The sequence below is a fragment of the Haemaphysalis longicornis genome, unplaced genomic scaffold (genome assembly GCF_048455015.1).
Source record: "Haemaphysalis longicornis isolate Haplotype H1 unplaced genomic scaffold, Haemaphysalis longicornis Haplotype H1 scaffold_1, whole genome shotgun sequence".
In the NCBI taxonomy this organism is placed as follows: domain Eukaryota; kingdom Metazoa; phylum Arthropoda; class Arachnida; order Ixodida; family Ixodidae; genus Haemaphysalis; species Haemaphysalis longicornis.
This window is the reverse complement of record NW_027526203.1, coordinates 399,894,463-399,920,146: the sequence shown is the minus strand read 5'-3', so window position 1 is coordinate 399,920,146 and position 25,684 is coordinate 399,894,463. Positions and strand designations below refer to the sequence as shown.

The 25,684-nt window shown below is 46.1% G+C and overlaps 2 protein-coding genes across 4 annotated transcripts in view; one reads left to right on the top strand and one right to left on the bottom strand.

Moving 5' to 3' along the window:
- Nucleotides 1–728: 728 nt before the first annotated feature.
- On the top strand, nt 729–7,416 carry Fab1 (1-phosphatidylinositol 3-phosphate 5-kinase fab1). Its single transcript, XM_077686792.1, has one exon. The coding sequence runs from the start codon at nt 961–963 to the stop codon at nt 6,940–6,942; it is 5,982 nt and encodes a 1,993-aa protein (XP_077542918.1). The 5' UTR covers nt 729–960; the 3' UTR covers nt 6,943–7,416.
- A 46-nt stretch (nt 7,417–7,462) lies between these two features.
- The window catches only part of LOC144155398 (zinc finger TRAF-type-containing protein 1 homolog), a 28,387-nt gene continuing 10,165 nt past the window's right edge, over nt 7,463–25,684 (bottom strand). For all 3 annotated transcript variants that reach the window (XM_077686793.1, XM_077686795.1, XM_077686794.1), the window contains exons 4-5: nt 22,285–22,471; nt 7,463–8,470 (exon numbers count right to left, since the gene is read on the bottom strand). In XM_077686793.1, coding sequence (XP_077542919.1) covers nt 8,266–8,470; nt 22,285–22,471 — 392 coding nt within the window. In that variant the 3' untranslated portion in view covers nt 7,463–8,265. The remainder of the gene's footprint in view (nt 8,471–22,284; nt 22,472–25,684) is intronic.

Here is a 25,684-nt window from a genome sequence, read left to right as displayed (position 1 = left end):
CGGCGCACCTTGTTTTGCCTTTAGGAGTCGCAAAATGACCGAAGAACCACCGCCATCTCGCATTTTTTGACCATTGGATCTGCCAGACGTACTACACAACCGAAAAGTTACTCATCGTAGAAACGCAAAACGTTTATTCCGTTCCCTTTTTCAAACGGCCTCAAAGCGAATAACGCTAGCCAAAGATTCAACTCTAGTGATTTCGTGAAAAAATAGAACTGTATGAGGCCAGAATGCCCGCCGGTCATCTTACTGGCTCACAAAAAAGTAGGTGCTGGGTACATCTCAGACGATATACAAAATAAAAAGGTGTTAATCCTGAAAAAAAAAGCTATTTGTGTTTGCTATTTACACCGTCATTGAACTATGTGAGGTGCTACTTAAAACGGGTGGCGTAAAAAACAGCTAATTGCGCTGACATTTAACATATTTCCCGAGCAGAGGCACTGCACCGAGTGAGCAGAAGCACACGACGATTGAGCAGACGATACTGCCGTCTGCTGCAGTCGTCTTATGATGATGAGGATAATGATCCTTTTTTGTCAGTAAACATTATTTATAACTTTATGGCTTTATACAGTGAAGTAATTACTAATTCAGTTTGTGTTTAACTATGTAGTGATTGCGATAATACTGTATACGACATTGTTTGACGCTGCATCGGCTTTAGCGTACTTTGGATCTTTGGGCTACGGTTTGGCCTTTGCCTTCAGATCGGCCCATCGGCCCCATCGGCGGCGTCCTCGCGCGGAGAAACGGGTAAAGCGATCGGGTTGTGAAAGCGGTGTTGGTACTGTTTCATTCATACGGTCATGGCTGTAAAAGTAATCAAATCTAGTTTTGCCCGGTGTTTGGGCTGCAAAGTAGTCACGGCAAGACGCATCAGTCTCGTTCAAGCCTGAAGCTATGCCATAGTTGAGCAACGGAGACAGCTGGCCTGCTGTCAACGGGGCGTACAAAATGGAGCCCAGTGAATATCGTCGCAGGGCGAAGAAACTTGACTCGCCCACGTCGCTCACCGAGTTCGCTCCTCTGAGCTCCGACGTGAAGGCAAAAGCTAGTGGATTTTCATTGGGCCGTTTCTTTAAGCTTTCTCGCGCAACTCGAAGCGGCGTGACCACAGATGCTGCTGTACCTGAAGTTGTGCCCGACGACAGTGCTTGCCATAGCATTCCCGAGGATGAAGTTGTGGAGCCCCAGTCACCGCCCAGTGCTAGGACCGGACAGAACTCTCCGATAAGTGCGACGCTCACTGCCGACTCGCACCCCGTGCCATCGTCGGTCGATACCCGAGTAACGGCGGCACCCGAAAGCAGGGGAGAACTGGACGTTCTGTACACGCGCAGTTTTTCTGGTGTGTTGAGTCGCATCGCGCACATTATGGATCGCGGTGTCGTTGCTCCGAATGCGTACAGGGAAGCAGATTTCAAGCAGTACTGGATGCCTGACAGCAACTGCAGAGAGTGCTACGAGTGCGGCGACAAGTTCACGACGTTCCGCCGGCGCCACCACTGCAGGATCTGTGGCCAGATCTTCTGCAGCCGCTGTTGCAACCGCGAAATTCCTGGCAAAATAATTGGATATAGGGGTGATTTGCGGGTCTGCATGTACTGCTGCCAAGTGGTGCTGTCATACGTCAAATCGTTAGACCTGAGCGCTGATTTGCGAGGTGTCCTTTCCGACCTGCAGAACAAACTGGGCATGATACGCGCGGAGGAGGAAGACTGCACTTCTCCCGACGCGGGCACGTGGGGCTTGTCGGGGCGGAGGAAGACTTCCCTGGGATTTCGAGAGGAAGCCCTGGTTGTGCCCAAGGCCGACACGGAGGACTACAGCCCGTCCGACACGGCCGGCTTTCAGAGCCCCTCGCCGGGCAGAACTCCCGTCTATGACAAAATGTTCATACGCGAACTGTGGTCCCAGATACAGCACCCAACTCACGGCGTCTCGTTCCAGACCCACCGGCACCGTCTTCACTCGTACAGCAATTGTGTGGTTGGCAACGAGCTTGTTGACTGGCTTGTGGCTCAGGGAAAAGTCTCTTCACGCGGAGAAGCGACCTCCATTGGACAGGCTCTGATTGACAGCAATTTCCTCGAACCTGTGGTACCTCACGAGCCCATCTTTATTGACGCCTACTCCCTCTACAAGCCTGGCTCAGACACCCAGGCAGATGGTGGGCCAATTCATCCCAGCAGCCCTCCTGACGAAGTTGTGGAGGAGAACCAGGATCCCCTCTGGGTGTCCGAGATTCAGCCTGCAGGAAATCTTTCCCCATTTTCTCTCATGGACGACACCCTGGAGGCAGACAAGGCCTCGGCAGGCCACATGGACAGCCCGATTCCGTACAAGGAAAAGAAGCGACTTGCAGCATCTACATCAACATTTTTTCTCAATCTCGACTTGAAGGAATCGAGAGTAACTGTGTCTAGGCCTCGAGATGCACTGGCTGTATCCCCTGAGGAAGACGAGACAGAGGATGCCCGGCGAAGTCGTTGGGACTCGCATCGAAGTGCCGTAAACTCTGAAATATGCAATCGCACAATCAATGACGACTGTGTGAGTGGAGCCCTGTATGCAAGCACAAGCATGCATAACTTGGGTCTGCAAAAGTTGGTGCTTGATGAAACAACGGTCATGGAGGTGAAGGAAAGTCTAAGCTCGACTTACGCTATTCTCGAGAAAGATTTGCTGAACCAGCTGTTAGCTGCTGATGGGCTTCCGTTGCCTTGGGCTGAGGTAGTTCTGCCAATTGTGCACAAAGTTGCAAACACTGTGACTCCCGATGTGAAGAATTTAAATGATGACATGGACATCCGGCAGTACGTTCACATAAAGAAGATTCCTGGAGGAAATCGGACTGAATGTGCTGTGGTAAGTGGTGTCGTTTGCACTAAGAATGTTGTCCACAAAAAGATGCGACAGCAGTTGACAAACCCACGCATTCTTCTTGTGGGCTCGTCAATTGTGTATCAGCGTGTTGAGAACAAGCTCTCTTCACTTGATCCTATCCTTATGCAGGAATGTGAGTACCTCAAGCATGTTGTAGCTAAGATACAGGTCTTTCAGCCGGATCTGCTTCTCGTTGAAAAGACCGTGTCCAGGCTGGCACAAGAAAAGCTGTTGCAAATGGATGTGACCCTTGCCATCAATGTGAAGCCCTCCGTTATGGAACGGGTGTCACGGTGCACCCAGTCAGCCATAGTCAGTTCCATAGACGCTCAGCTTCGAAAGCCCAACCTAGGCTCGTGCCAGAACTTTTTTGTCAAGACATATGTACTCCCTTCAAACAGATTTAAGACACTTCTGTTCTTTGATGGCTGCTCGAGCAAGCTAGGATGCACCATTCTACTAAGAGGAGGATCAGGACCAGAGCTGAAGAAAGTCAAGAACATAATTCGCTTCATGTTGTATGTGGCTTTCAACTGGCGACTCGAGTTTGCTTTTTTGACAGATGAGCATGCTCAGCCACCAGTGCAGTCCAACATTGCTGAGGATGACATGGACAATGAGGTGGAGGAGAATGCAACTATTCCTGACAAAGGCCCTCTAACAGTGGAGCAGGTAGGGGAACCAAAAGTGTCAGTGGGACCAGAAGACAGTACCAAGAAAGTGGAGATGAGCTGCGTAGAAGATTTCAGCGACCCACTTCATACACTTCTGAATGCAGATGAAGATGATGCAGCACTCACAGAGCACAGGCTTTCCTTGAAGACACAAGTTCTGCCACTCAGTAACTCATTCAAGTTGGCTTTGGATTCGACCATCCTTTGTTGTTCGCCCTTTATCAGGCTTACCTTGCCGTACCTGAAGACCGAGGCCGGTCGTCGCTGTGAACTGCGCAAGTTTTTCTCTGATGAAATCTATTGGTCTCCTAAAACTTGTGACACTGAAGAAGTGTGGACGAAAATGGAGCCTGATGATTCACCACTGAGTGCATTAAATGCCAAGAATATGCAGGAAAAGGTGGTTATTCTTCCATACCACCCCTTCACATTCCAGAAGCTTTCCTCGTCCCTTTGGGAATCGGCTGAAGCAGAAGCGCTGCTAGCAGACTTTCGGGCACGTGGGGGAAGAATTCAGAGCCTCTGTCAGCACAACTCGGGCAAGGCCGAGTCCTCACCAGGGCACTCTCCGACCAGTGGTGTCAGCACGGAGCAGCACCTCTGGGATGGCAGGATCGATGCTCTCAGCCCCTACAACCACCAAAGGGTTGCTGTGCTTTTCTGCAGCTATTCACCAACTTCGAGCAATGCACCATACTTCTGTGTTAACCCATGGGTGATCAGCATGGATTTCTATGGTCGTAACGACATTTCGCTCGGTGGCTTCCTGGAGCGATACTGCTTTCGATCAGCCTACACGTGTCCAAACACGTCCTGTGACACCCCCATGCTAGAGCATGTACGCAAGTTTGTCCACGAGAACGGCTGCATTCAAATCTTGTTGCACCACTTGGACAATCCACCAACGGCAGCCCAGAATGCAATTCTCATGTGGAGCTGGTGCCGCAAGTGTCGCTTTGTGACACCACTCACCACCATGAGTGATGAGACTTGGTCCCTATCCTTTGCCAAGTACCTTGAGCTGCGCTTTCATGGCAATGCATACACCTGCAGGAGCTTGCATCAGCAGTGCCAGCACTCTTTGCATCACGATCACTACCAATACTTTGCTTCACAACAAATTGTGGCATCGTTCAAGTACTCGCCCATTGCAATGAGAGAAGTGGCATTGCCTCCACCTGTCATCTCCATTGTTGACGAGATTCCTCAAGTGAGTGCAGTGGTGGATGAGATTCGAGACTTGGCACTGAAAGGCTACTGGGTATACAACACTGTTGTTGAGACACTGTGCTCTTTGAGAGCACAGGTGCAAGCAACCAAGTATGAAGAATTTGCCGCAGACCTAATGGAAATGCAGCAGACTGAGAAGAATGCATTCAAGGAGAAAATTGAAGACATTCAGCTTCAGCTTACTTCACCAAACCTCAAGATGTGCCAGTCACAAGACCCGTCCACTTTGGATACAAGTGTGCTCAATGAGGCATGCTCACTGACGTGGAAAATAAATGACAGCCTTGTTTCACTGAAACACTACATCGCGGATGCTGTCAACTGCTGGAACAAGAGGTTGCAAGACTTTGAGTCAGTCAGGAAACGGGAAGAGAAGTTGTTAAACAAGTCAAGCCAAGCGAAGAAGCCTACACCTGTGCATGGCACTGACGCCTTGTCGGATGACTCAGCACATAAACAGGAGCTCAACGAAAGCATAGACACAGCGAGCAGCCTGGGCGACAGCGATTCTGCTGGCGATGCGGACATTGCAGATGCCCACTTTGGCCCTGAGTTACAGCAGTGTGAGAAGGAAATGCAGCAGGACAGCCTGGCATCTCCTCCAGACGACAGCTTCAGCCCCCCGTCTGGCGCACTGCGAGTGTCAAGTAGCAGCTCGTCTGTCTCAAGCTGCTTGTATGGTGCTTCGCCGGGCATCTCTGCTGGCCTTATGGGCCAGGAGTCGAGCACACCAAAGCAGGACAGCTGTTGCCAGCCGCAAGGGTTGGAGGACAGCACAGAGTCCAAAAAGTCCGCAGCCCAGAGGAGCCACGAGCGGTCTCGTTCGGACGGTGCTGAGCGCCTACTGGAGAATCGGATGAAACTGTCGGCGGCTTCAAAAGCAGATGAAGACTCCCAGGGAGGAAAGCAAGAAAAACGAGGGACTGTCAAAACTATAATCAGCCAGCTTCTGTCCAGCTCTGGAAGCAACCCAATCCAGAGTCCTTTTCCAGCATCAGACCATTTTAATGTGTCACACGGTGCTAGAATTCCCATTGTCATTTATGACCAGGAGCCTAGCTCAATAATTGCCCATGCACTCGCTTCTCAGGATTATGAACAGAAACTTTCGGAACTGCAGTCTACCCTGACCACAGCTCTGAGCCAGTTGCAGCCTAGTCCAACTGCTAAGCTACCCGCAGAGAATCCAATGGTGGATTTTAACGACTTGGCTCTTTGTAGCAGCCAGGAAACTGACAAGCGAACAGGCCTCAAGAATCCCAACATGCACATTGAAACCCAATTCAGTGATGCAACGTCTCAGTTCTACTGTCGGATATTTTTTGCCGAACAGTTCCGAAAGTTGCGCTGTCTCATTTTCCCTCATGGTGAAGACCGCTTCGTTCATTCACTTTCTCGGTGCGTGTCCTGGAGTGCGCAGGGTGGAAAGTCTGGCTCCTCGTTTTGCAAAACGCACGACGACCGCTTCATTCTGAAACAAATGTCCCGCTACGAGGTGCAGTCGTTTCTCGAATTTGCGCCTCTCTACTTCCAGTATGTGAGCAGTGCCTGTACAGACAGGCAGCCAACTGTCTTGGCCAAGATTGTTGGAGTCTTCCGCATTGGGTACAAGAACTCTGCCACCAATGCCGCCTCTAAGCTTGACCTTCTTGTCATGGAGAACCTCTTCTACAAGCGCAACATCGCCCAGAAGTTCGACCTGAAAGGCTCTGTGCGGAACCGGCTGGTCAACACGCGCTCCCAGACGGAAGGCGATGTGGTCCTCCTGGACGAAAACCTGCTGAAGACAACGTGCGACTCGCCCCTGTACGTGAGGCCCCACTCCAAGACCGTCCTGTCGCTGGCCATCCGAAACGATGCCAACTTCTTGTCCGACAATTCGGTCATGGACTACTCGCTGCTGGTCGGCTTCGACAATGACCGAAAAGAGCTGGTGGTTGGCATAATCGACTACATACGGACCTTCACCTGGGATAAGAAGCTCGAGATGGTGGTGAAGTCGACAGTGACCCTGAGGGGCCACGGGAAGCTGCCCACAATCGTCTGGCCCAACCTGTACAGAGTTCGCTTCTGCGAGGCTATGGACAAGTACTTTCTGTGCGTGCCGGACCACTGGAGTGGCCTTGGCAGAGGCGTCGACTGTTGATGCGCAGCTGCGACCAACTGAAATGCTGTGATGAACTCTGGTGCTGTTGTGATAAGACTTTTTACAGAGCTTCATTTTGTGGGTTGCCCACAGCTGGCCTCGATTGAAACGAGTGCTCCGTGAACTTTCCTGCAGCAGCAGAATTATTTTGCCAGTATGCATACTTTGAGCACTACAAATACAGAAGGGATCGTTGAGCTTGTGTGTTATTTTGTATAGCGCTAATAGCCGTGTAAAACCTTTCCTTGCAATTGTTTTCTTTGGGTACTACTTGCCTGCAGAGTATACCAACGCAGTCATTCACAAAAATATTTTATCGTGTATTGTAGGCACTTTTGTCAGCAGGCTGCGCTAAGTGGTATGGTAGCGGTGTCTTGTGCTGCTGATTCTGCGATAATATTTTGTCTCCTGCAACACTGTTGTGGTGCACAGTGAATTGTAAAGCTAGTAAACCATAAACAGTTTTATGCAAACCTTGCTCTACGTTCCTTGAGTTCAACACACGCCATAAAAGCATCAATTCGATTTCCTTGCACTGCTTTTATTTGTCTTCTGTACAGAATTCAACAGCAATTATTTTGAATTAAAATTAACATGCACGCATAAGAACAAAGTAGGGCACCATCTGTACTCCAAATAAAGCACTATAAGAGTCTGCTCACCTTAAAAGGAGAAACTTGAGTTCTTAACTAAACAGTGACATTCTATGGTGTTCTTGAAATACATATAACACAGGACAACTTCCAACAGTGAATGTAAATACTGCTCTCCCCGCCTCTTCTTTTCTGTAGAAATTTACATCTCAAATTGTGAGCAACACAGTGGTTATCTAGCAACAACTGATTATCAACTTTAAAAGTCAGCCCGGCCAATCAGCTCTCACATTTTGTAAAGTAGTAAATCGTAGCATGGAACAATTCTGGCGAGGCAACACCAGTGTGTTCATTTTTTAGTCGACACAAAAGCCATTCCCACCAAGTGTGCCACATTTGTTGTCCAGGCATCCTGTAATTACAGAACTTCTTCCCTTTAGTGTGGCTTTTCCGACAAGGCTCGCAATGGTTCGGTCCTCCCGTGAAAAAGAAAATATAGCAGCCAGCTTCTTTTAAATAATGAGTAGCATGCAAAACTTTCGAGGACCACCAACTGGCCCTGAAGAAAAACACAGTGGACAAGACGGTAGACATACTGGTGTGTGTACATAAAACTGGGACATGGCTCTAAGCTTTGGCCAACAAGGAACTGGTATGCAAGAGGGAGGGTTTAATGAAGGAAGGAGGCAAATGTACAGCGTGTCGTGCACGTGGACAGCGAGCGTCTGCATCACTTGGTGACATGGAACATGATGAGGCGAAAGTTGAAGGCCTTAGCAGCGAGGAGCTTGTTGCACTGGGCCGAATCCAACAGGGGCAGCGGCTGGTAGGGGCTCTCCATGGCAGTCTCCGTGAATTCGTGCTGGTACAGCCGCGGGTTCACCTTCAGGTCCCCGAAAGGGCCCTTGAGGACCATGTAGTGGATGCCCATGGCACTGGGTGACAAGACACGCATGCCCTCTCATTAGCTGTCGCACAGACTTTGAACTCCCTAATCAAACGCCCTGACACACAGAATGGAAGCCCCCAGTTGGAAGTAGCAGTTCCAACAGGGTTTTGGCAAAACAGCACCTGAATGCCTGTCCAGTACAACAAAATCCTAAGTGCCTGACAGTGTAACCCACGAGTTAAGGTAAACAAGACCGGCATCTGAAGCTTTGTGCTTGTTTTAATTATTGCTTGCATCAGAGAGTCCGAAAATCTCCTTGAAAATCACCTGCGAAGGTCTAAAAGCATTCTTTGTGTACACACTGAACAAAATCGCCCCAGACATTGGAGCCACACCCTGAACTGTATTTCTGAGCTGATAAGCACATGGCCTTAGTAGAGTGGTTTGCAGCAATTCCAGTAGTTGGGGTCAGTTAACAGCAGGCTACTTTGGTGAAAAAGGTTAGGAGTAGGGAAAAATGGACAGCAGGGATTTGTTGAGATGGGCAATTCCTGCATGCTGCTTTTGCAAGTGCTTGTTGCCAGCGTAGGCTTTGTCTGTTTCTGTGCTTTCGCTGAAATCTTTTCCATTGACACTGAGCCTTGATCTTGGAGAATGACTGCCTTCTGAACCTTCATAACCGCCCGCAACCAAAGTGCCAAAATCACTTATCACAGAATGTAATGTGCGCCTGGCTAAAGCAAAAAAAAGCGCACGCACGCACGTACACACACACAGTAGACTCCCGTTAAGACATACTTGAAGGGACGGTAAAAATTTGTTTTTTTGTACCCTTCTTTTGTTGATTTTGGCTTTGAGACAAAAAAGAAGCCACATGGCTAGATAAGCCAAGTAGGTGAGGAATGTTGCTAGATGCAATGGCGCCGTCCACGATGGCCCAAGATCGCAGCGCCAGATTTCCCTCTAGTATATATTAGTATGAACCTCTATGGCCTCCAGAAGCCGCCAGGCCTACCTACTTTGAGGCTGCAGCCAAATACAGTTTTTTACTTCCGCTGTGTGCCCCTAACAGATGATCACTTCACACTTGTTTTTCCCGGGTAGCAGCACATTTTTCTCCTTCACGTCTACAAGAACGGACAGGAATGATCGTCGGCTGCTCATTGTGCGAGCCCGACTGAGCGCGGTGTGAGTGAGAGATCGTCTGCTACGTCAACTGTCGGTGCAGCGGCTACACCAATCGACACACAAACAACGGAGCAAGTGTTTTTCATAAAATCATGCCCATTAACTCGCAAAAATCAGGTGCTCATAATGGAGCTGCAGCATGCTAACGAACTTGTACATTACAACAGAACATTCATTAACAGCCTGCAATAGCTCTGCCGGTGAGTGTTAAATAAAACCACATATTTGGTGAGACCCTGCACAGTTTCATGGCTTTCCTTTACTCCCCTCAAAAGTGGCGGTTATGGAGCCTGGCTGTTTGTGTTGGTGCTGTGATTGTGTTCTGCTTGAGGAGTGAAAGTGTTTTGCTCGCCTGTATTCTACCAAGTGATTGGTTACAGCTGACCCTTGCTAAGTGAGCTGCCGACACGGCAGTGGGAGTTATACCCTGTTCTGTGCTTTATGCACGTCATGGTTGTAGTCTATGGTATTCATTGTGTAGTGCGTGTGCCGGTAAGAGATAGTTCTTGCAACTGTGTCGCTGTTCTCGGTGGTGCAAGTTGCAATGCAGCTGGCAGCCACCCTCCGGAGTGCTCGTTGCACCCGAGTCTACGACGATGAACCCAAAGCCTATTCACAACTGTTTAATTCACGGCAATATGAAAAGCACGACTCAGGCTGCAACAAGGCGAAATCTCACTCCGACAGCACAACATTAGTCTGGCCTCCTCAGGAGTAAATGTATGCACCCTGCAGGTCCTTTTCACGTACACCTTGTAGCGACTCGCAATCCCTGTTATGAATTGCAACAGCGTTCGGGGCACGAGGCCCAGCGGCCTGGCCGTGTAAGGTGGCGTACCAATGATAGTGGGTTGTTATAATGGATTCGTGACAGGACTCAAATGCACCGCCTGATAGTCACCATTTTTCCAATTTTTCCGATCATGGTTCGAAATGAATGATTGCTCGACGCCGGCGATGCCAACAAGCAGTTTTGCGGTGAAATCCCCGCTCTTCTTTAGAGGCACCTGCCGTACACAGCTAGGTAAGCGCTGTCCCTATGGTCTACAATAAGTCTGCTCTGTAGTCTAGCCTGTGCAATTTCGGGAAAGTGCACTAGTCTGAATCTAACTTGCAGACTATTGCAGTCCATGAACAAGACTAGACTGCCAATAAGCATGTTTGTTACGCAAGCAGGCGCAGCACCCAGCTCGTCAGAGGTGGCAGGTCATCCCCTCTTCACAAGAGACTGAGTGCCAAGCAGATCGTAGAGAACAATATGGCCCTCCTCAGGAGTGGGTTGAGGAAGAGAGAGTGGACGAAATTTGCATGCTTCCAAATACACCTGTTGTCACATTCTGTGTTCTTTGAATGCTGCTTCGTGAACAGTGAAACATCGTTCTGCGAAGCTGCCCAGAGCACTCTGTACACTCCCATCTTCCAGTATGTGCACAATAAGCACATTTTATGCCCTTGGAAAATCGTCGACTGCAAAACAATATATCTGTCATTTGGCTTGTCCTTGTGCGTACGTATTAAAAGAGGCCCCTACTACAGGGACTGCGGCCACCAGTTCCTTGGGTGTCCTCATAACAAATCTAAGAACTCTTCCATAACAAGGAAGTGCAAGAGCATTCATTTGAACTTGCAGCATAAGTGCTTTAGGCCCCCTTCAGCACAGCCAGTGCATTGTTAGGCAGTTTGAGTCAAAGTGTGAACACACTATAACCAAGGTTTCTCATGAAAATGTAACTTTGATGTCGCTGCAAGAAAAAAATGACATCAAACGCACTGTTTTGACCCAAGTCCGCAACTGCATTTGCCTCTCTCTCTCTCTCTGATGACACGCATTGTGTTGGAACACACCACCTAATGATAATGGGGCAGACAAAGGGTGGTGAAGCTTCACAACATGTGTCAAGAATGTGGCTCACAAAAGGAGGGATCGGGCACCAGTGGCTGCGCTGCTGCAGGAGCCTTGCTAGCTAATTCGCTCGTGTAAACTTTCACGCAAATAGACACACCCATAAATAAGTTTAAGTGCATATGATCCTGCGATTGATACAGCGCAGGAGAATAAACGATGAGGTAGCTCCTGCACAGGCAGTAATCCTAGTGGCATCTCTGCTGACAGAATTAAAACAGAAGTTGCTTGGCTTCGTCAAGCAGCTATTACCCATCGATTTTTACCAATGTCTCGGTGTCAGTGCGAGTGTCTCCTGGTGCCTGCAGCAGCGCATATTACGAAAACATTGTTTTGGCACAACACATTTCAACACACATGAAACAGAGGCGAATCAGATTGCACGTTTGTTAAAAATGCGAACGGTTGAACCCCACTATAATGAATGCTGCTTCAACAAAATTTATGCTACGACAAAGTACTTCCAATTCCCTATCAGTCACCCATAAAAGTTAATGCACAGAAGCTCCCCACTCAATGATCAACTTTCCCTGGGCTGTTTCACTTCAATAAACTTTCTATGAGAAAAATTTCTTGTTTATTTTTTAAACTCCCAAAGTAGTAAATTAAATTTGCAACATGCAAATGAGCACACAGTCATTCGTTTAATTTTGTCACTCCTGATGCATTGCTGCCAGTGCTGTGGAGGGTGCTATAGCTTGCTGCCACCATTTAGCTTTATTTCTGCAAATACGCAGAACTATCTATGAACTTTCATGAAAGGAGTAACAATTTGTAAAATTCCCCAATAAGAGCAAGCAGCTTGTGCTAACTCTGAAGCAGTAATGACCTGAAATTTCTAAGCTGAAGTAACTAACTATGCAGGTTGCTTCCCGTGTACGAGGAGATATCTTTCTGGAAGTGTGAACTCTGACCGTTTAGTATCACATTTTATACCCCTGTCACACGGGCACTTTCAATCGCGATTGAGTCAATCCAGATCTAGCTCAATCCGGATCTGGCACTGCTACATGGCAGTTTCAATCGCGATCGAGCCCGATCTCGCTCGAATTCAATCCTGGTTCCCCAAGCGCGATTGAGGTTTCCATGCTTGATCGGACGAAAGCGGTGATACTCTCGTTTTCGCTGAGTAATGACACAGAAATTGACAACTTCAACTAACACCACAAACTGTATCAAATAACTTGACTCAAATATGCGTGCGGTAGCATTTATATAGCTATATACCTACGACCACGCAAAGTTACCAGACGCCGGCTGCGAAGTACATTTTTGGTGCCGTCTGGCGTACGCGAGTGCAACCGGTGCTACTTCTCAATTGGGATTGAAATGTGCCGTGTAGCAGCGATGGTGCATCGAGTGTGCTTGAAAAGTCAATCGTGCTTCGCTTCAATCCGGATTGAAAGTGCCTGTGTGACAGGGTTTTTTTTTAATCTTCACGCATTCACGAAAGCCGAGAACAGAGCCCCTTTTAGCATAAGCACGAGTGTGACATGTTGAGGTCCCAGCAGCCAAACTGCTGACACACAACATGGCGCACCAGTGAGGGCACATTGTGTGTGTGGGGCCCAACTACTTGTGCCAACAGGGAGGGACACGCCTACAGTGGTGGCTTCAATTTCTCAGAGCAGCTGGGTCCACATCCCTCCATCTAGGGAAGCTTAGGCTACCACATTTGATGGCTGCCTTCACTTGCAGCATGGGTGGGGATTTATAGCACAATTTTCACCCACATTATCAGCTTTTTTTCCGCATTTTAAACTTTCCTTTCACCAAGAGGTCCATTCCTGACAGCAGTGACCAGTCGTAGCTGGAGGTACCTGCATCAGTTGCCACCATCACCATATGCACCGCTCACAGTCACATGGCACAAGTAACTGATTGATGTCAAGAGCACGATCGGCTTTATAGATAATGACCTGCCCATGCTCGTCGATTCCGTGTGCCGAATTTGTTATTGCTTGTTTGGTTCTTTTTTAGTTCTTCTGACGCCACTGCACCAGCTGGCATTGCATTTAATCCCCACTAGCGCTTGTCTTTGTCCCGTTCGTCCCCTGCCTGCATTCTCGCGCTTGAAATTCTTACCATGGATTACCAACTAGCTCGAACCCATACGCTGTTAATCCCCATTCCTCCGCCGTATACCTGTTTGCTCGGCCTGCCATCGTTGTTATTTAGTCTTTCAGTCCATTGGGCTCTGCCTTTGCCGATTCACACCTTCTGTGGGATCGGTAGTGTGCTCAAATAAAGAATTTTAGCGCGAAATTGTTACTTGGCTAGGCTGGCAAAAGCGCACACCCAGACAGCGTCCACTGAACGAGCACCCACCCGAATATCGTCCGCGAAAAACTACCCACAGCTGCTTCCCGTTGCTAACGCGTTCCATGACATTTTACACATTGCATACATCCGAAAGATTAAAATGAAAAGAAAAATTCAGCACGTTTTCTCCTATACATAATACATGCAACACCAAAATGAACAGGAAGAAGCACTTTGCACGCTGCTTCATAAAGTGCATCAAAAGAAAAAGAAAAAACAGGAAGAAGCACTTGGTGCGCAGTTAATTACTATTGGTTTACGACGCATAGTACAAGTAAAGCACCAAAAAAAACTAGCAGGCGTCAGAAATTTCCCATGCCATCTTGGCATTCAGCTTCTGAGGCAGTGTAGCAGTAGCACGAATAGTAATTCTTGAAAAAGTATCTGCAGTGAGTGTGATTCCGAGGCTATAGGTTATAACAAGGTTGAGAACTGGGCTAGTTGGCATACATTCATTATGATGGGACAGCAGAAACTTAACGGGGCGAGAGAAGGACAGAACAGAAGCGCTCGTGTTGTGTCCTCTCTCGTCCCACTAAGTTTGCGCAGTTGCATCATAAAGATTGCAGGTTATAGTCGACCTAGGCTAGGCTCAGTGACAAAACTAGCCAAAAGGAACGCGTTCACGAAAAAATGTGCTCAAAGATCATGCAATATTTTTGCATTGTACTTTCAGTGAATATATCTTACGCAATGGTATTTGTTGCACGCAGCTGAGCAAGCCAGGTAGGCACTCGGGAAAGGCAAGTTGTTTTCACCAGGTTCCCATCACTTAGGTACAGGGGCAGTGGCTCAAAAAAGATATCCCGAAGGCAACTGTGGTTCTCGCCGCAAGCAATGTCCTAAGACGGCTGCCATACTTTGCCATTTGTTGGGCTTGTAAGCCACCCCGACGGAGCTTTTACAAACGTGGTGCTCCAGTTACGGTAAAAACGCCGCAGCGCCACTGAAAATGTTGCTGTCGATCAGTGCTCCCTTCGCTGAAAAACATGCTTATAGAAATGTTTATAGAAATTCCAGCCTCCCCTGTGAACTTTTGCCCTTGCATAGACTAGCTTCCTGTCGAAAGAAAGCTCCTCGATGTAAAGCAAAGTCGACAAAATTTCTGCATGTTTAAATGTAAAAAACGTGCTTGAAAATAAAAAACGCTAGTCGAGCAGCCGCATATGGCCACAGTTTGGTTACTTGAGTACGTTGGTGTTTGCATAGCTAAGAAATAGGGCTAGACTTAACCGTGAATTCTCATTTCTCGGCGGTATTATAGGTAGTGATAGGTAGAACCGGAATTGATTGGTACAACCACTACATTTTATGCTAGCAGTCGCAGGCCCCACTGCGAGTGAAGAGAAGCCAGGAAGTTTGGGGATTAGACTTAGCCCAACCTGACAGAGTGCCCCTTCCCTACACGGCAATTTTTTGGCACGCTGGCTCCCATTATCGTCGGCAGCGATGGGCAGGTTGCTATCTATAAAGCCAGTCATGGTCAGGAAGGCCACCTCATCATGGTATTGTGAAAACTGAAACTAACACGAATAAAAGAGGCCGTGCATGCTTGCTTACACTGCAATCAGCCATCTACTGTGTCACACCATAATTACTGGGTCCTTAGGCACCAATAGCAGTGAAAAAAACTCAAGATATTTTGATTGATTATGGGGTTTAACGTGCCGAAACTACACAGGTTATAGGGTGCGCCATAGTAGAGGGTGCTGGATTAATTTTGACCACCTGGGGATCTTTAATGTGCGCCATAATCTCGAATACACGGGAATTTTTGCTTCGTGCCTCCATCAGAAAAGTGGCTGCGGCAGCCAGGAGTCGAACCCCTGTCCTTGGGCTCAGCGAAACTCAGATATTTTGTGTCAGCACTCCTTTAAAGCAGATCGTTTTGTGTGGACCCTAATGATGCAATTCTCAGTGTAACTGCATCCGTTCATCCACCCATGTGTTTCCACTTCAAGGTACACTCCGTCATGGGCACGCCCCACAAATCTGAGTGGGGGATACCCCCCCAACCCAGCACATTAGTCTTATCGTTTTGAAGCTTGTTGTGGGGCAGAAATTGCAGGAGCTGTGTAACCTCTCTTTCTTTGGGTGAGCCAACTCGTGATGGATAAGAAGAATCTCATCTTATCGACTACAGCAGGAGGCGAAATTTTCTTCATTCAGTTTTCAGTTTACCCAGCATTAGAAATTTCGTTACACATTCGATGAATTACCCTTTGCAACATAGTTAGAATGGATTGTGTATTTTTGTCTGGTTCACACCACAGTATTTAAAATAGTGACCGTTTTTAAATTTACCAGTACGAAATGTTAGTTTGTTAATGGCAAAGCAAATAAAGAACTAGCAATGCAACAACTGCAGTGAAGACTACCAAAGACACGAGTGATGAACAGGTTACGTTGACGCTGATACATTTCTGCATCAACATCAACGTTTCAGATATGCAGGCTTTTGATTTTCCAGTATCTAAATTTGTGAAAAATTTTCACTTTTTTGCTTGTCAATTTTATTATCAAAAGTCAGGGTATGTCTGTACTCTCGGTGATAGCGTAAAAGTGGTGCTTATCGGTTAAAGAAAAACCAATGCTTGCATAGGTGAAAACAAAGACAAATTTTACATAAACTTTTACTCTTTGAGCAGATTACTTGTTACTGCACCTACACTTGGACCTACGCCTGGTATTGCATCTGGGAAAAGGCTAGTCATACTCTCTTAGTGCAGATTTATTATGACTGGCTATAAAGTACACATTCACGGCTATGAGAGGTTGACACCAGATGTGTGTGCGGGCTCCTATGTTTTCAGAACATGAGCGTTAGAAAATGGTTAACATTCACACCACAAGTGAGAAACCCTAAGCCTAGTGGCACCCCAAACCGCATGAGGCAATCAGAAGCATGGGGCTTCCTGGTGAAACTGGGCTTTCTGATAAAATGTGCATCAAGTAAGATTTTAAAAATATTACACAAGACTGATAAACCACTTCTAGTTAGTTAAATGCCTTAAAGGCCACACTACATGGTGCATGCCACAAGACAATAATTTTAAAAGTATGTAGTAACTGATGTTTTTTGGTTTTAACCAACCTGGCATTATTTTTACCAGCTGGGTTTGCATCATACCACAGCCAAAAGTGACAGGTTGGAAACCTACAGCCACAGAATGTAACATGGGCTCAAAAAATCCAGCACAGAATACGTACTAAGAATTTGAGTTATTAAGTAATAGTTTTATGTTAATGTAGCACGCACTAATATAATGTGACATCAAAAGAAACAGGCATTTTTGACTGCATCTGCATCAACATGTCAGCTAGAATGTTGCAAGAATCCTAACTGCTTCACCAGTAATGTATACAAATTTAAGGGGAAGGGTGTTGAGGTCAGAACCCCCCTACCCTGTAGCAAAATCCTAGTTACATCATTACACTTCGCACATACAATCCATGCCTTCGATCAATAATCAACAAGTAGGCTTTTTTTTTTTTTAAGTAACATCTGTGCTAACTTGGACCACCCAAAGAGAAACTTTTGGGTCAATTGTGCCAAAACATACATAAAAGTTGCCGCATTTACACACCAGTGGTACATCTGCGTGTTTTCTTCACTCGTCATCGCTCAACCCACTGAAAGACAATAAGGCTGTCGGTATCAAATACGAGCTCCAGTGTTTCACCCACTCATCAATCAAACTTCTCAAGCTTTGGGTCTCATAGTTGCTTCATTGCTTATAGAAGTCAGGGAGTGGCTGAATTCCCCACCTCCAGAGTCTTAGAAACTAGTGGGGATTGGAAACGCCACAATGCTGAAAGGATTCCATGATGGTATCATTTGACAGGCGCCCAAGCAGTCTTTGTCAGTGCATACCGTCAACTTCACCCTTACCTTCCCCTTATTTCTCCGCTATTTTGTTGTCTCCACCTACTACACCTCCCCACCCTAATTTTCCAGACTCTTGCTGAGACACGATTATCGTCCTGGAAAACTTTTCATCCTCTCGAAACAAAGGCGATTTTTAGGGGGCGGGCGACACTTGGGGTTCCTTACTAAATCAAGATATTTCACTCCAAAAGGGGACTGGGCGATATTCTGTACAGAACGTTCCCTCAGAACTTTACAGTAGTATTTTGTGTCTGTTTCATTAATACAAGACATCTGTGTTGATGCACTGCCAAAAAAAATCCCCGAAGCTCCTCTAAGTGCCCCCTTTCTTTTTTTACTTTTTTTTTCATAGTATGTTTTCCCTTGGCACAAGGCCTAAAACCTGTTAACTGCTTTACTACTCTATTCAAATCAATCATTTTGATTGATGCCGAATTTTTCAATGCCGAGTTTTTTATGTCCAAGGTGTTTCAAAAACAAGAGGAACAACCTAACACCCTTTTTGAATCGCTTTCATTTTCACCTATGTGGGAAAGACGTGATTGCTTGCACAAAGTTGTATTTCCTGAAAGCATCGCTCGCCTATGCCTCCAGAGAGAGGGGAAAAAAAAAAAAAAAAATGCCATACTGCTTACCATTACTGTGCATCCGAATTCGATTTCTATGATCAGAGCACAGACGGTGAATCGGGAGATGCCATTCATTTGCTTGCCATATTTACACTACGACAGTGATAATGGGTTACATTGGCCGAAAATAGACCAGTATCTGTGTTTTTATTTGGAGTGGGTGGTGGGGGCTCTAAGCAGTTTTACTGCCGCTGTGTGCATTACTGGGGATCGTGTGCTAGCCTTAAATACTACTATTTAATAATACTAGTACCATTTTCAAGAAGTTAACAGTTTCGGACTCGTTTCTGCAGTGAGTGCAAAATTTTTTATTTTGCACTCCCGCAAAGTTGTTTAAGTCCAAGACGATTTGCCAGGGTGCCCTATTCACATACTACTGCTGCTAAAAAAAAGCACGCCATTAGTGATTCTAACATGTCCACACTTTTACAATAATGGCTCCAACTGCGAGTCACAAGGTAACACTCAGTCAATATAAGTTCCCACAGAGGCAGCTTCTTAAATCAAGATGACGCCATTAGCTGTACGCTAGTAAATTTCATATTTGACTTTGCCCCGGTGGGTAATATTTTTAGAGGTCCAGTGGCGGCCTTAAGTACAACTACCTATTCTCACAGCTGGCAACAGTTTCGTCATTGCTTCTCCAGAAGAAAACCTCTGCAACATGGCCGTGCAGAGGGCTTTAGCTACCTACTTCACACAGCTTGTTTCAACTGAATAAACATGTGCACACTCTACAGTTATTGAAAACACTTGTGCAATCAAAGGTCTAATTGTGGGTTAGAAGCGACAGTGAATCAAAGTGATTTTTATACTCTGAGAATTTTGTTCGAGTGAGGAGTATTGAAGTTATTGTACGTCAAAAGAGCGCATCTTTCACTGCTTTTCTCTACTATTGTTAGTATTGCTGCGGAAGGTCACATCGTACCTGCCTGGTGCAATGAACAGCCTAATACTGCGCACATGAGCAAAGACTTCACACAAGTTTCGGCTTAGAATATGATTTTTACCATGGTATGGTGGCAATATCTCTCGTGCATGCAAGAAGCTAAATACTGTTAACTCTTTCGCTACCGCGCCTATCAAAATCGATCAATTTGATCGATACTTTTGGGAGCGCCTTTTCATAGCGTTCCAGGTGTTTCTCGAACAAGTAAAGCTGTTCGGAGTTAGATCAGAAAATGGCCTTTCAAAATCAGTTTTGTTTTCATTTTTGCAACGCCATCGTGATTTTTGACGCGCTTTTGAATCACCTGGGTGTGGAAAAGGGGCGTGGTCATCGCGCGTCATGGCTACCAACGAAGAATGCGTGCAACTCGTAATTACTCTGCACCAGTGCTTGTTTTTTGCTATCAGGGCGTGAATGGGGAACTAGCAAATGATTTTCAATCGTAAGGTTCGCGCTCTGACAGTAATAATCCCAGAAATCGGCTGAAAATGTCAAGCAGTGCCTGGTTGTAAAGCTACTTTATGATTTTAGGCAGTTTTATTGCCTTTGCGCACGTTGTTCTATGTACTGTGGTAGTTCTACTTACCCCAGGACCATTCTCAAACAGTTTACAACAGTTTCGGTTTCGTTTCTGCATCGCGAAATTCATATTTAGCGCTACTACGCAGTTACCCAACTTCAAGGCTACCTGCCATGGCGCCTGAAGCGTCCGCGACTGATCCTCGAACAAAGCACGGCGCTCCTGATTTCCCCCCACCCTAACCCGATTTCTGCGATAAGAACTTCAGATGCAAGTCAAAAGGTCACACCCAGTCGCCAGATATCTGTTCCGCCGGGGACAGCGCTTCAAACCGGCCTTACACTGCCAGCTGTTCGCCTTCCAGTTTCGTTTCCATGCGAGGGTATATCCGGGTGTCTAATGTTGCTGCTTAGTTGAACTGTCTATTCGGACGGAGTCTCTGATATGTTTTTGTACTGTTTCATTTGAAAAATGTTAGGTGGCGCTGCAATAGAGGAGGCTCGTTGTGCTGATCTTTTTTATCGCGCAGCTGCTATTCGGTCAAACACCGCAGGGCACGATTCTGGCACATCATACCTCATTTTTGCGAGCAAGGCTACAATTGCGAGTAAGAAGATGATAATAAAGCTCAGCTTTATGTTTTGAGAGATAACTGACCGTGAACGACAACAAGCATCAGCCACGGCGTTCCGTTTTCAACTTCATGCATGTTTTTTTCCGCATCGCGTGCTTGTCCCAAATATTGTGCTCGCTGTAAATGCAAAGTCAGCCATTGACAAGATGTTTTTACGTTATGTGGGGGCAAATTGGTGCCTCTGATAATGACAAACCGCCAGATTTATTCCAGGGAACCACCCGAAATTGCACATTTTGAATTAGAGGTTGGGCTTCACCGCATGACACGAGCACCGGGCGTGCTAACATTTTTTTTTTATATCTGAAAAACTGTTCCGCGCAAGTGGACATTTTTTTTAGGGTGTGTTTTTGAAATGTTTCCCTACAAAATGTATATTCTAATTTTTTTCTACTACCGGTGGTTTGATATACACAACTCCTTTTTTATCATATTTTTTGACAACTTGACAAAAATTTTGATTTTGATATTTTTTTCACAACTATGATATATGAAAACCTTTAAAAAACTGGTGTTATTGGAAAGGCTGTTAAATAATCTGCATTTTGTGCTCCTGCAATTAGTGCCTAAATAATTTTTTAGCGGGAAAAAAAAATGTTTTCTTGGACCCCTAAAAATTGGTCAATTTTCTGCGGTAGCGAAAGAGTTAAGGGGGGAGGATCTTGCACAGCCATTGTGCTCACAGTGTTACAAGTTCTGCCAATTTCGGCAGAATCTTTAACGCAACAAAAAACAGCATATGCTTGTTGAGAGAACTTGGGTCAAACTTTGGTGGTCCTGTGGTTCAATCAAGTGGAGTCTGAGCTTGCTGCTGCCACAATTAATGCTTCCATCAGCAGAGCAAACATGCCAAGTCTCTGAAATGTGCAGCAGGTATGCAGAGAGAAAGTGAAGGCAGCAGCCAGCAGCAGTTCTGAGTCTTTGTAGATCTGGCCTTCCACTCCTGTAATAGCCCAAAACTGGGCTGACATTATCTATAAATAAATAAATAAATAAATAAATAAATAAAATAATCTGCCTGTGTTAAGCCCTTTTGCACTCACGGGGAAGTACAATTAGTGGTTGAAAGCCAGGGTACTCAGTAATTTTGATTGAGATTGTTGAATACATGAAACTGACAGGCCAAAGAGCTGCAGATCCCAGCAGCCTACACAATTCCCTTCCACAGGGTGCATGCACGTGTTGCAAAGATGCCCATGAAAAAATAACTTTCCAGAAAAGATAAAATTTATATTAACACAGAGCGCAAGTGCGTTGCAGCATCTCAGCATCGAAAGAGGGCAGACGATACCAGAATGATGTTTGCACGCTGCCTGAGTGTACGACAACATTGCAGGGGCCTCTGCTCTGCAACGTATAAAAGCAGCCTAAAAGATTGCAGAGGCTCGAAATAAGCACAGAAGAGAGGTTGCAAATTTGCAGAATAACTACGAGCCTTCCACTGTTCACAAAAAAAGTGATATTCGATTCAGGTGTGCAATAAACTTGCACAATCATGCAACCTCATGATTGTGCAAGTTTATCCACTATGTTCAAAATGTGTTTAAAGATCTCTTTAAGGAGGGTGAACTGGACACTGTCCAAACACTGCCAATTGAACTGGACACACACAATTCAGGTAAATCTGTGGAGATTAATACACCCCTCACATACTGTTGCATTACATATACACTTGAAATAAAAGTGGCACCACTTTCTGCAGCTTGCTTTAGCATAGGCTTCAGGAATGCATCTCTATCCACAGAGTGAGGTCGGTATTTAGTGAACACCACTGTCCCCACCCCCCCTTTTTTTTTCTGTTGGCCTAGTTTATACGAGGCACTCACTTCGAAGCCTTGCTCTTGAGCACAAGATGGTAGCTGAGAGTGCGCTCGCATGACTGTGTCGGGTCCCGTTGGTTGTCGTTCACGCGGGCCTTCACCACCCACTGAGAGCCAAAAGCAGTAAAACGAGCTGTCTCATAGTAGAGCTTGTGAATGAACTCATCAGTGCGGTACGGCTTGAACTGCAGATCTGAAAACAAGGTTTACAGTCTTCTCAACAATCGGCATTGAAACAGGAAACTGCACATTTACAACAAACGATACCACGGCAGTAGTAGAAAAAACCACTGGTACAGTTTCGCAACTGCAAATGGCACAAAACATATAAGGCCAAGCACATGTGCAACCTGTCCATTTCTAGTCCTTGTAGTCTAGGTATGCTACACTAGTCATGGCACAGGTCTGTGCATCCTGTTCAACAAAAAAGTGCCCGTATTTACCATAGGTGAAAAATTTCACTCATAATGGTCAGGCCCGAAAAGCTATTTAAGGAGCTATTACTTACCACGGTTCCTATTTCGTAGAGACCCAAGCAACAAGCAATTGGAGAAAGAGAGAGTCACAAGTGCCCAATTCTTCGACGCAAGTTGCGTGCTACTACAGGATATAGAGGTTAAACAACCAACACCCTTCTTTGAATAAGCTGCTAAAAACATTACCGCAACATTAAAATCTTGAAGCCAAGAATGTACTCGACAATCCTGCAAGTAAGAGATCCCAAGGCAAAAGAGAAAACCCAAACGTTCCAAGCCGCAATTGTGCGTGTGGAACAAGAATAAGCGGTGTCATTTAAACCTAAACCCAAGTTTCATTTTTCCTTCTGGCCTGAACATCTAACAGATATATATTAAAAAATCATTTTATCCAAACAATAACATAATATATAAGCACCATGCTAGCTTCTTGGTTTCACTCGTCTCACATTTTAGCTCTTGGAATATTCTGGCTGGCTGTTTCAACAGGCAATGAAACTAAAATGGGTTTAAGTAGATCACCTGGCACACAAGCTGGCCTTTAGCCATTCCGCAATGCAAATGGATGATAAATAAGCAGACACTTTCCAGAAAGCAACAATCAATGGATGTGCAGCCTTAGGCTACACCACACTTTATCGAGGGGTCAAGAAAATGAAAAAATTGAGTTTTACGCATCAGTGCTGCACCTGGTCACGACATTTGCAATAGTGCAGGGCTACTGATCAATTCAAACCAGCAGGGGGAAAATCCCCAGACACAGCCATTTTTGTTTTTCGCTTCCACCAGAAAAGCAGCCGCCGTGGCAGAGATCACACCTGAATTTTTCCACTACAATGCCTCTTTCTTGTTTTCAGCAGGACAGGATGACGAGAACGTACCCCTACTTTAAGGGCAAATTGGTATGCATTAGCAGGGCTGCTTCATGCCACACATACAGCATTAGCAATGGCTTGGTCTGCCCAAGTTTAAATGCTGGATTGGAAAACATTCGTTGAGCGTAAAAGTGGATGGCTTTCTTAATATGATTTAAAAGGGTATATTCAGTAAGAATTATCAGCAAAATTCTAAGGTGCACTATGCAGTATTTGAGTCGGGGCCTTCTTATTGGCGACAGAAATGTTGCGTTTCACGTGCTTCGTTCCACATCTTAATGACGTCCCTCCTTTTATACACAAGCCGATGGCCAATTCTGCAATGTCTTTATCTGTTGAAATGGCATAGGCAAAAGGGGAAGTAAAAAAGGTTGGGGTAAACACTTTCGTCCTGTCCTAACATCTGCTCCAGAGTTTCAATACGTGCAACTCACCACAGCGTTTGTCTCAACACTGCAAGGCTAGCTGTGCGTGCAACATTCAGCACAGGAGACTTTGAAACTGAAACGCTGCTCGATGCAGGTCTCGTAGTGCTTGCTTCCAGTGTCGGCCGTGGCCTCTGCTGCCCATACATATCTAGGCCACAAAATTCCAGCAGCAGGAGCCAATACACAGGTTGCTGTGTGCCATCCTCCTCGAGATCATCAGATCGACGTCCGCTTTTTTGTTGTTTGTTTCATGCCCTCACAACGGACGTCAAAAGCATGCTGAGAATGGCCAATAAAATTGCGCCCACGTTGGCACTTGGTGCCTAAAATAGAAACTGCAGCGCTGCAAACAGCCGTTACGATCCCTAAATACAAGTGACCCGCCCACTCTCCCATTTTGTCTGAGATGACTGCTATCCCTCTTCCCTTCCTAAGACAGGGGTCAAATGCAAACCGAGTGAATAACTTCACGCCATTTAAAAGTGAGTATGATATTCTACATCAGCGGTATCTACATGATCACCTGTACACGTGGCTGCTTCGACCACGATCCAAAACTCTCCGCAGCCTTTTATACTACAAAGAGCTTAGCCTTCAGTGCATTTTTATTGTGCTCGGGCTCCACTCACACGTTACATGCAACTGTACTATCAATCACAGCCCCATTACACATGGGAACATGCCAACCAAACTGCACAGAATTCATGTACTGCACATGCAAGCCCGGCAGGATGCAGGACACTGCCCATTTGGATGCGGGCAGCTCTAGATTCCACACGGAATAGGCATGCAGCATGGACCAATGTTACGGTTAAAGGTGCACGAGATTTGGACTGGTTCGAAGAAACGATCACCAATCGAAGACTCCATTCAAAATGTCAACGACCGCGGGACCATGTTGTGACCCTCTTGTAGGCAACAGTGACACAAAGTATTCATCCTGGGCTTGCTTTCCTGCGAGGCAGGCAGCCTTATGATTCGCACCGTCATGCTGAGTGCAAATATTTGTCAATGATCAACAATGTTTGCCTTGACGTCACTGAGCGTAAATATTGCACCACAATGCTATAGCCTCGTCCAAGTCAACTCTCTATGCAACATAGATAGGGTGACCAGACGTCTTGTCTGGCTGGGACAGTCCTGTTTTTGAGGTCCGCTTCTGCGTCCCGTCTTTTTGTCCTAATAAACAATCATGTCCCATTTTCGAAGGACTGCACAGTTGCAAAATTGGTAAAAAGCAAGTTGATGAAAGCAAAAGTGTGCCACCTCCCCTACAAGTGTATTTTACAAATATGACACTAGTGCTTCGAAATATTTACCAAGAGAGTACAAGTTAGATCCATCCTTACCGAAGAACGCTTTGAAGTTTTTTGCCAGACTTTGAAGTGGCATTATTTCAACACTGCACCATTGTCAAGCATAGCATTGAAAAGACACTAGAATATTGAAACTCTTCTGGTGTTTTAGTCATTGAGAGATATGTGCAAGTGTTCAAAGAGATAAAAACAGGGGACGTACGCTGCGCTGAGATTTCTTGTGTTGCAGAACTGGCCGTGTTTTCCTCTGCTGCAGCGCTTTTTTTTTTCTTGTAAACTCGACATGGACATCAACCCGCTGTCAACATTGC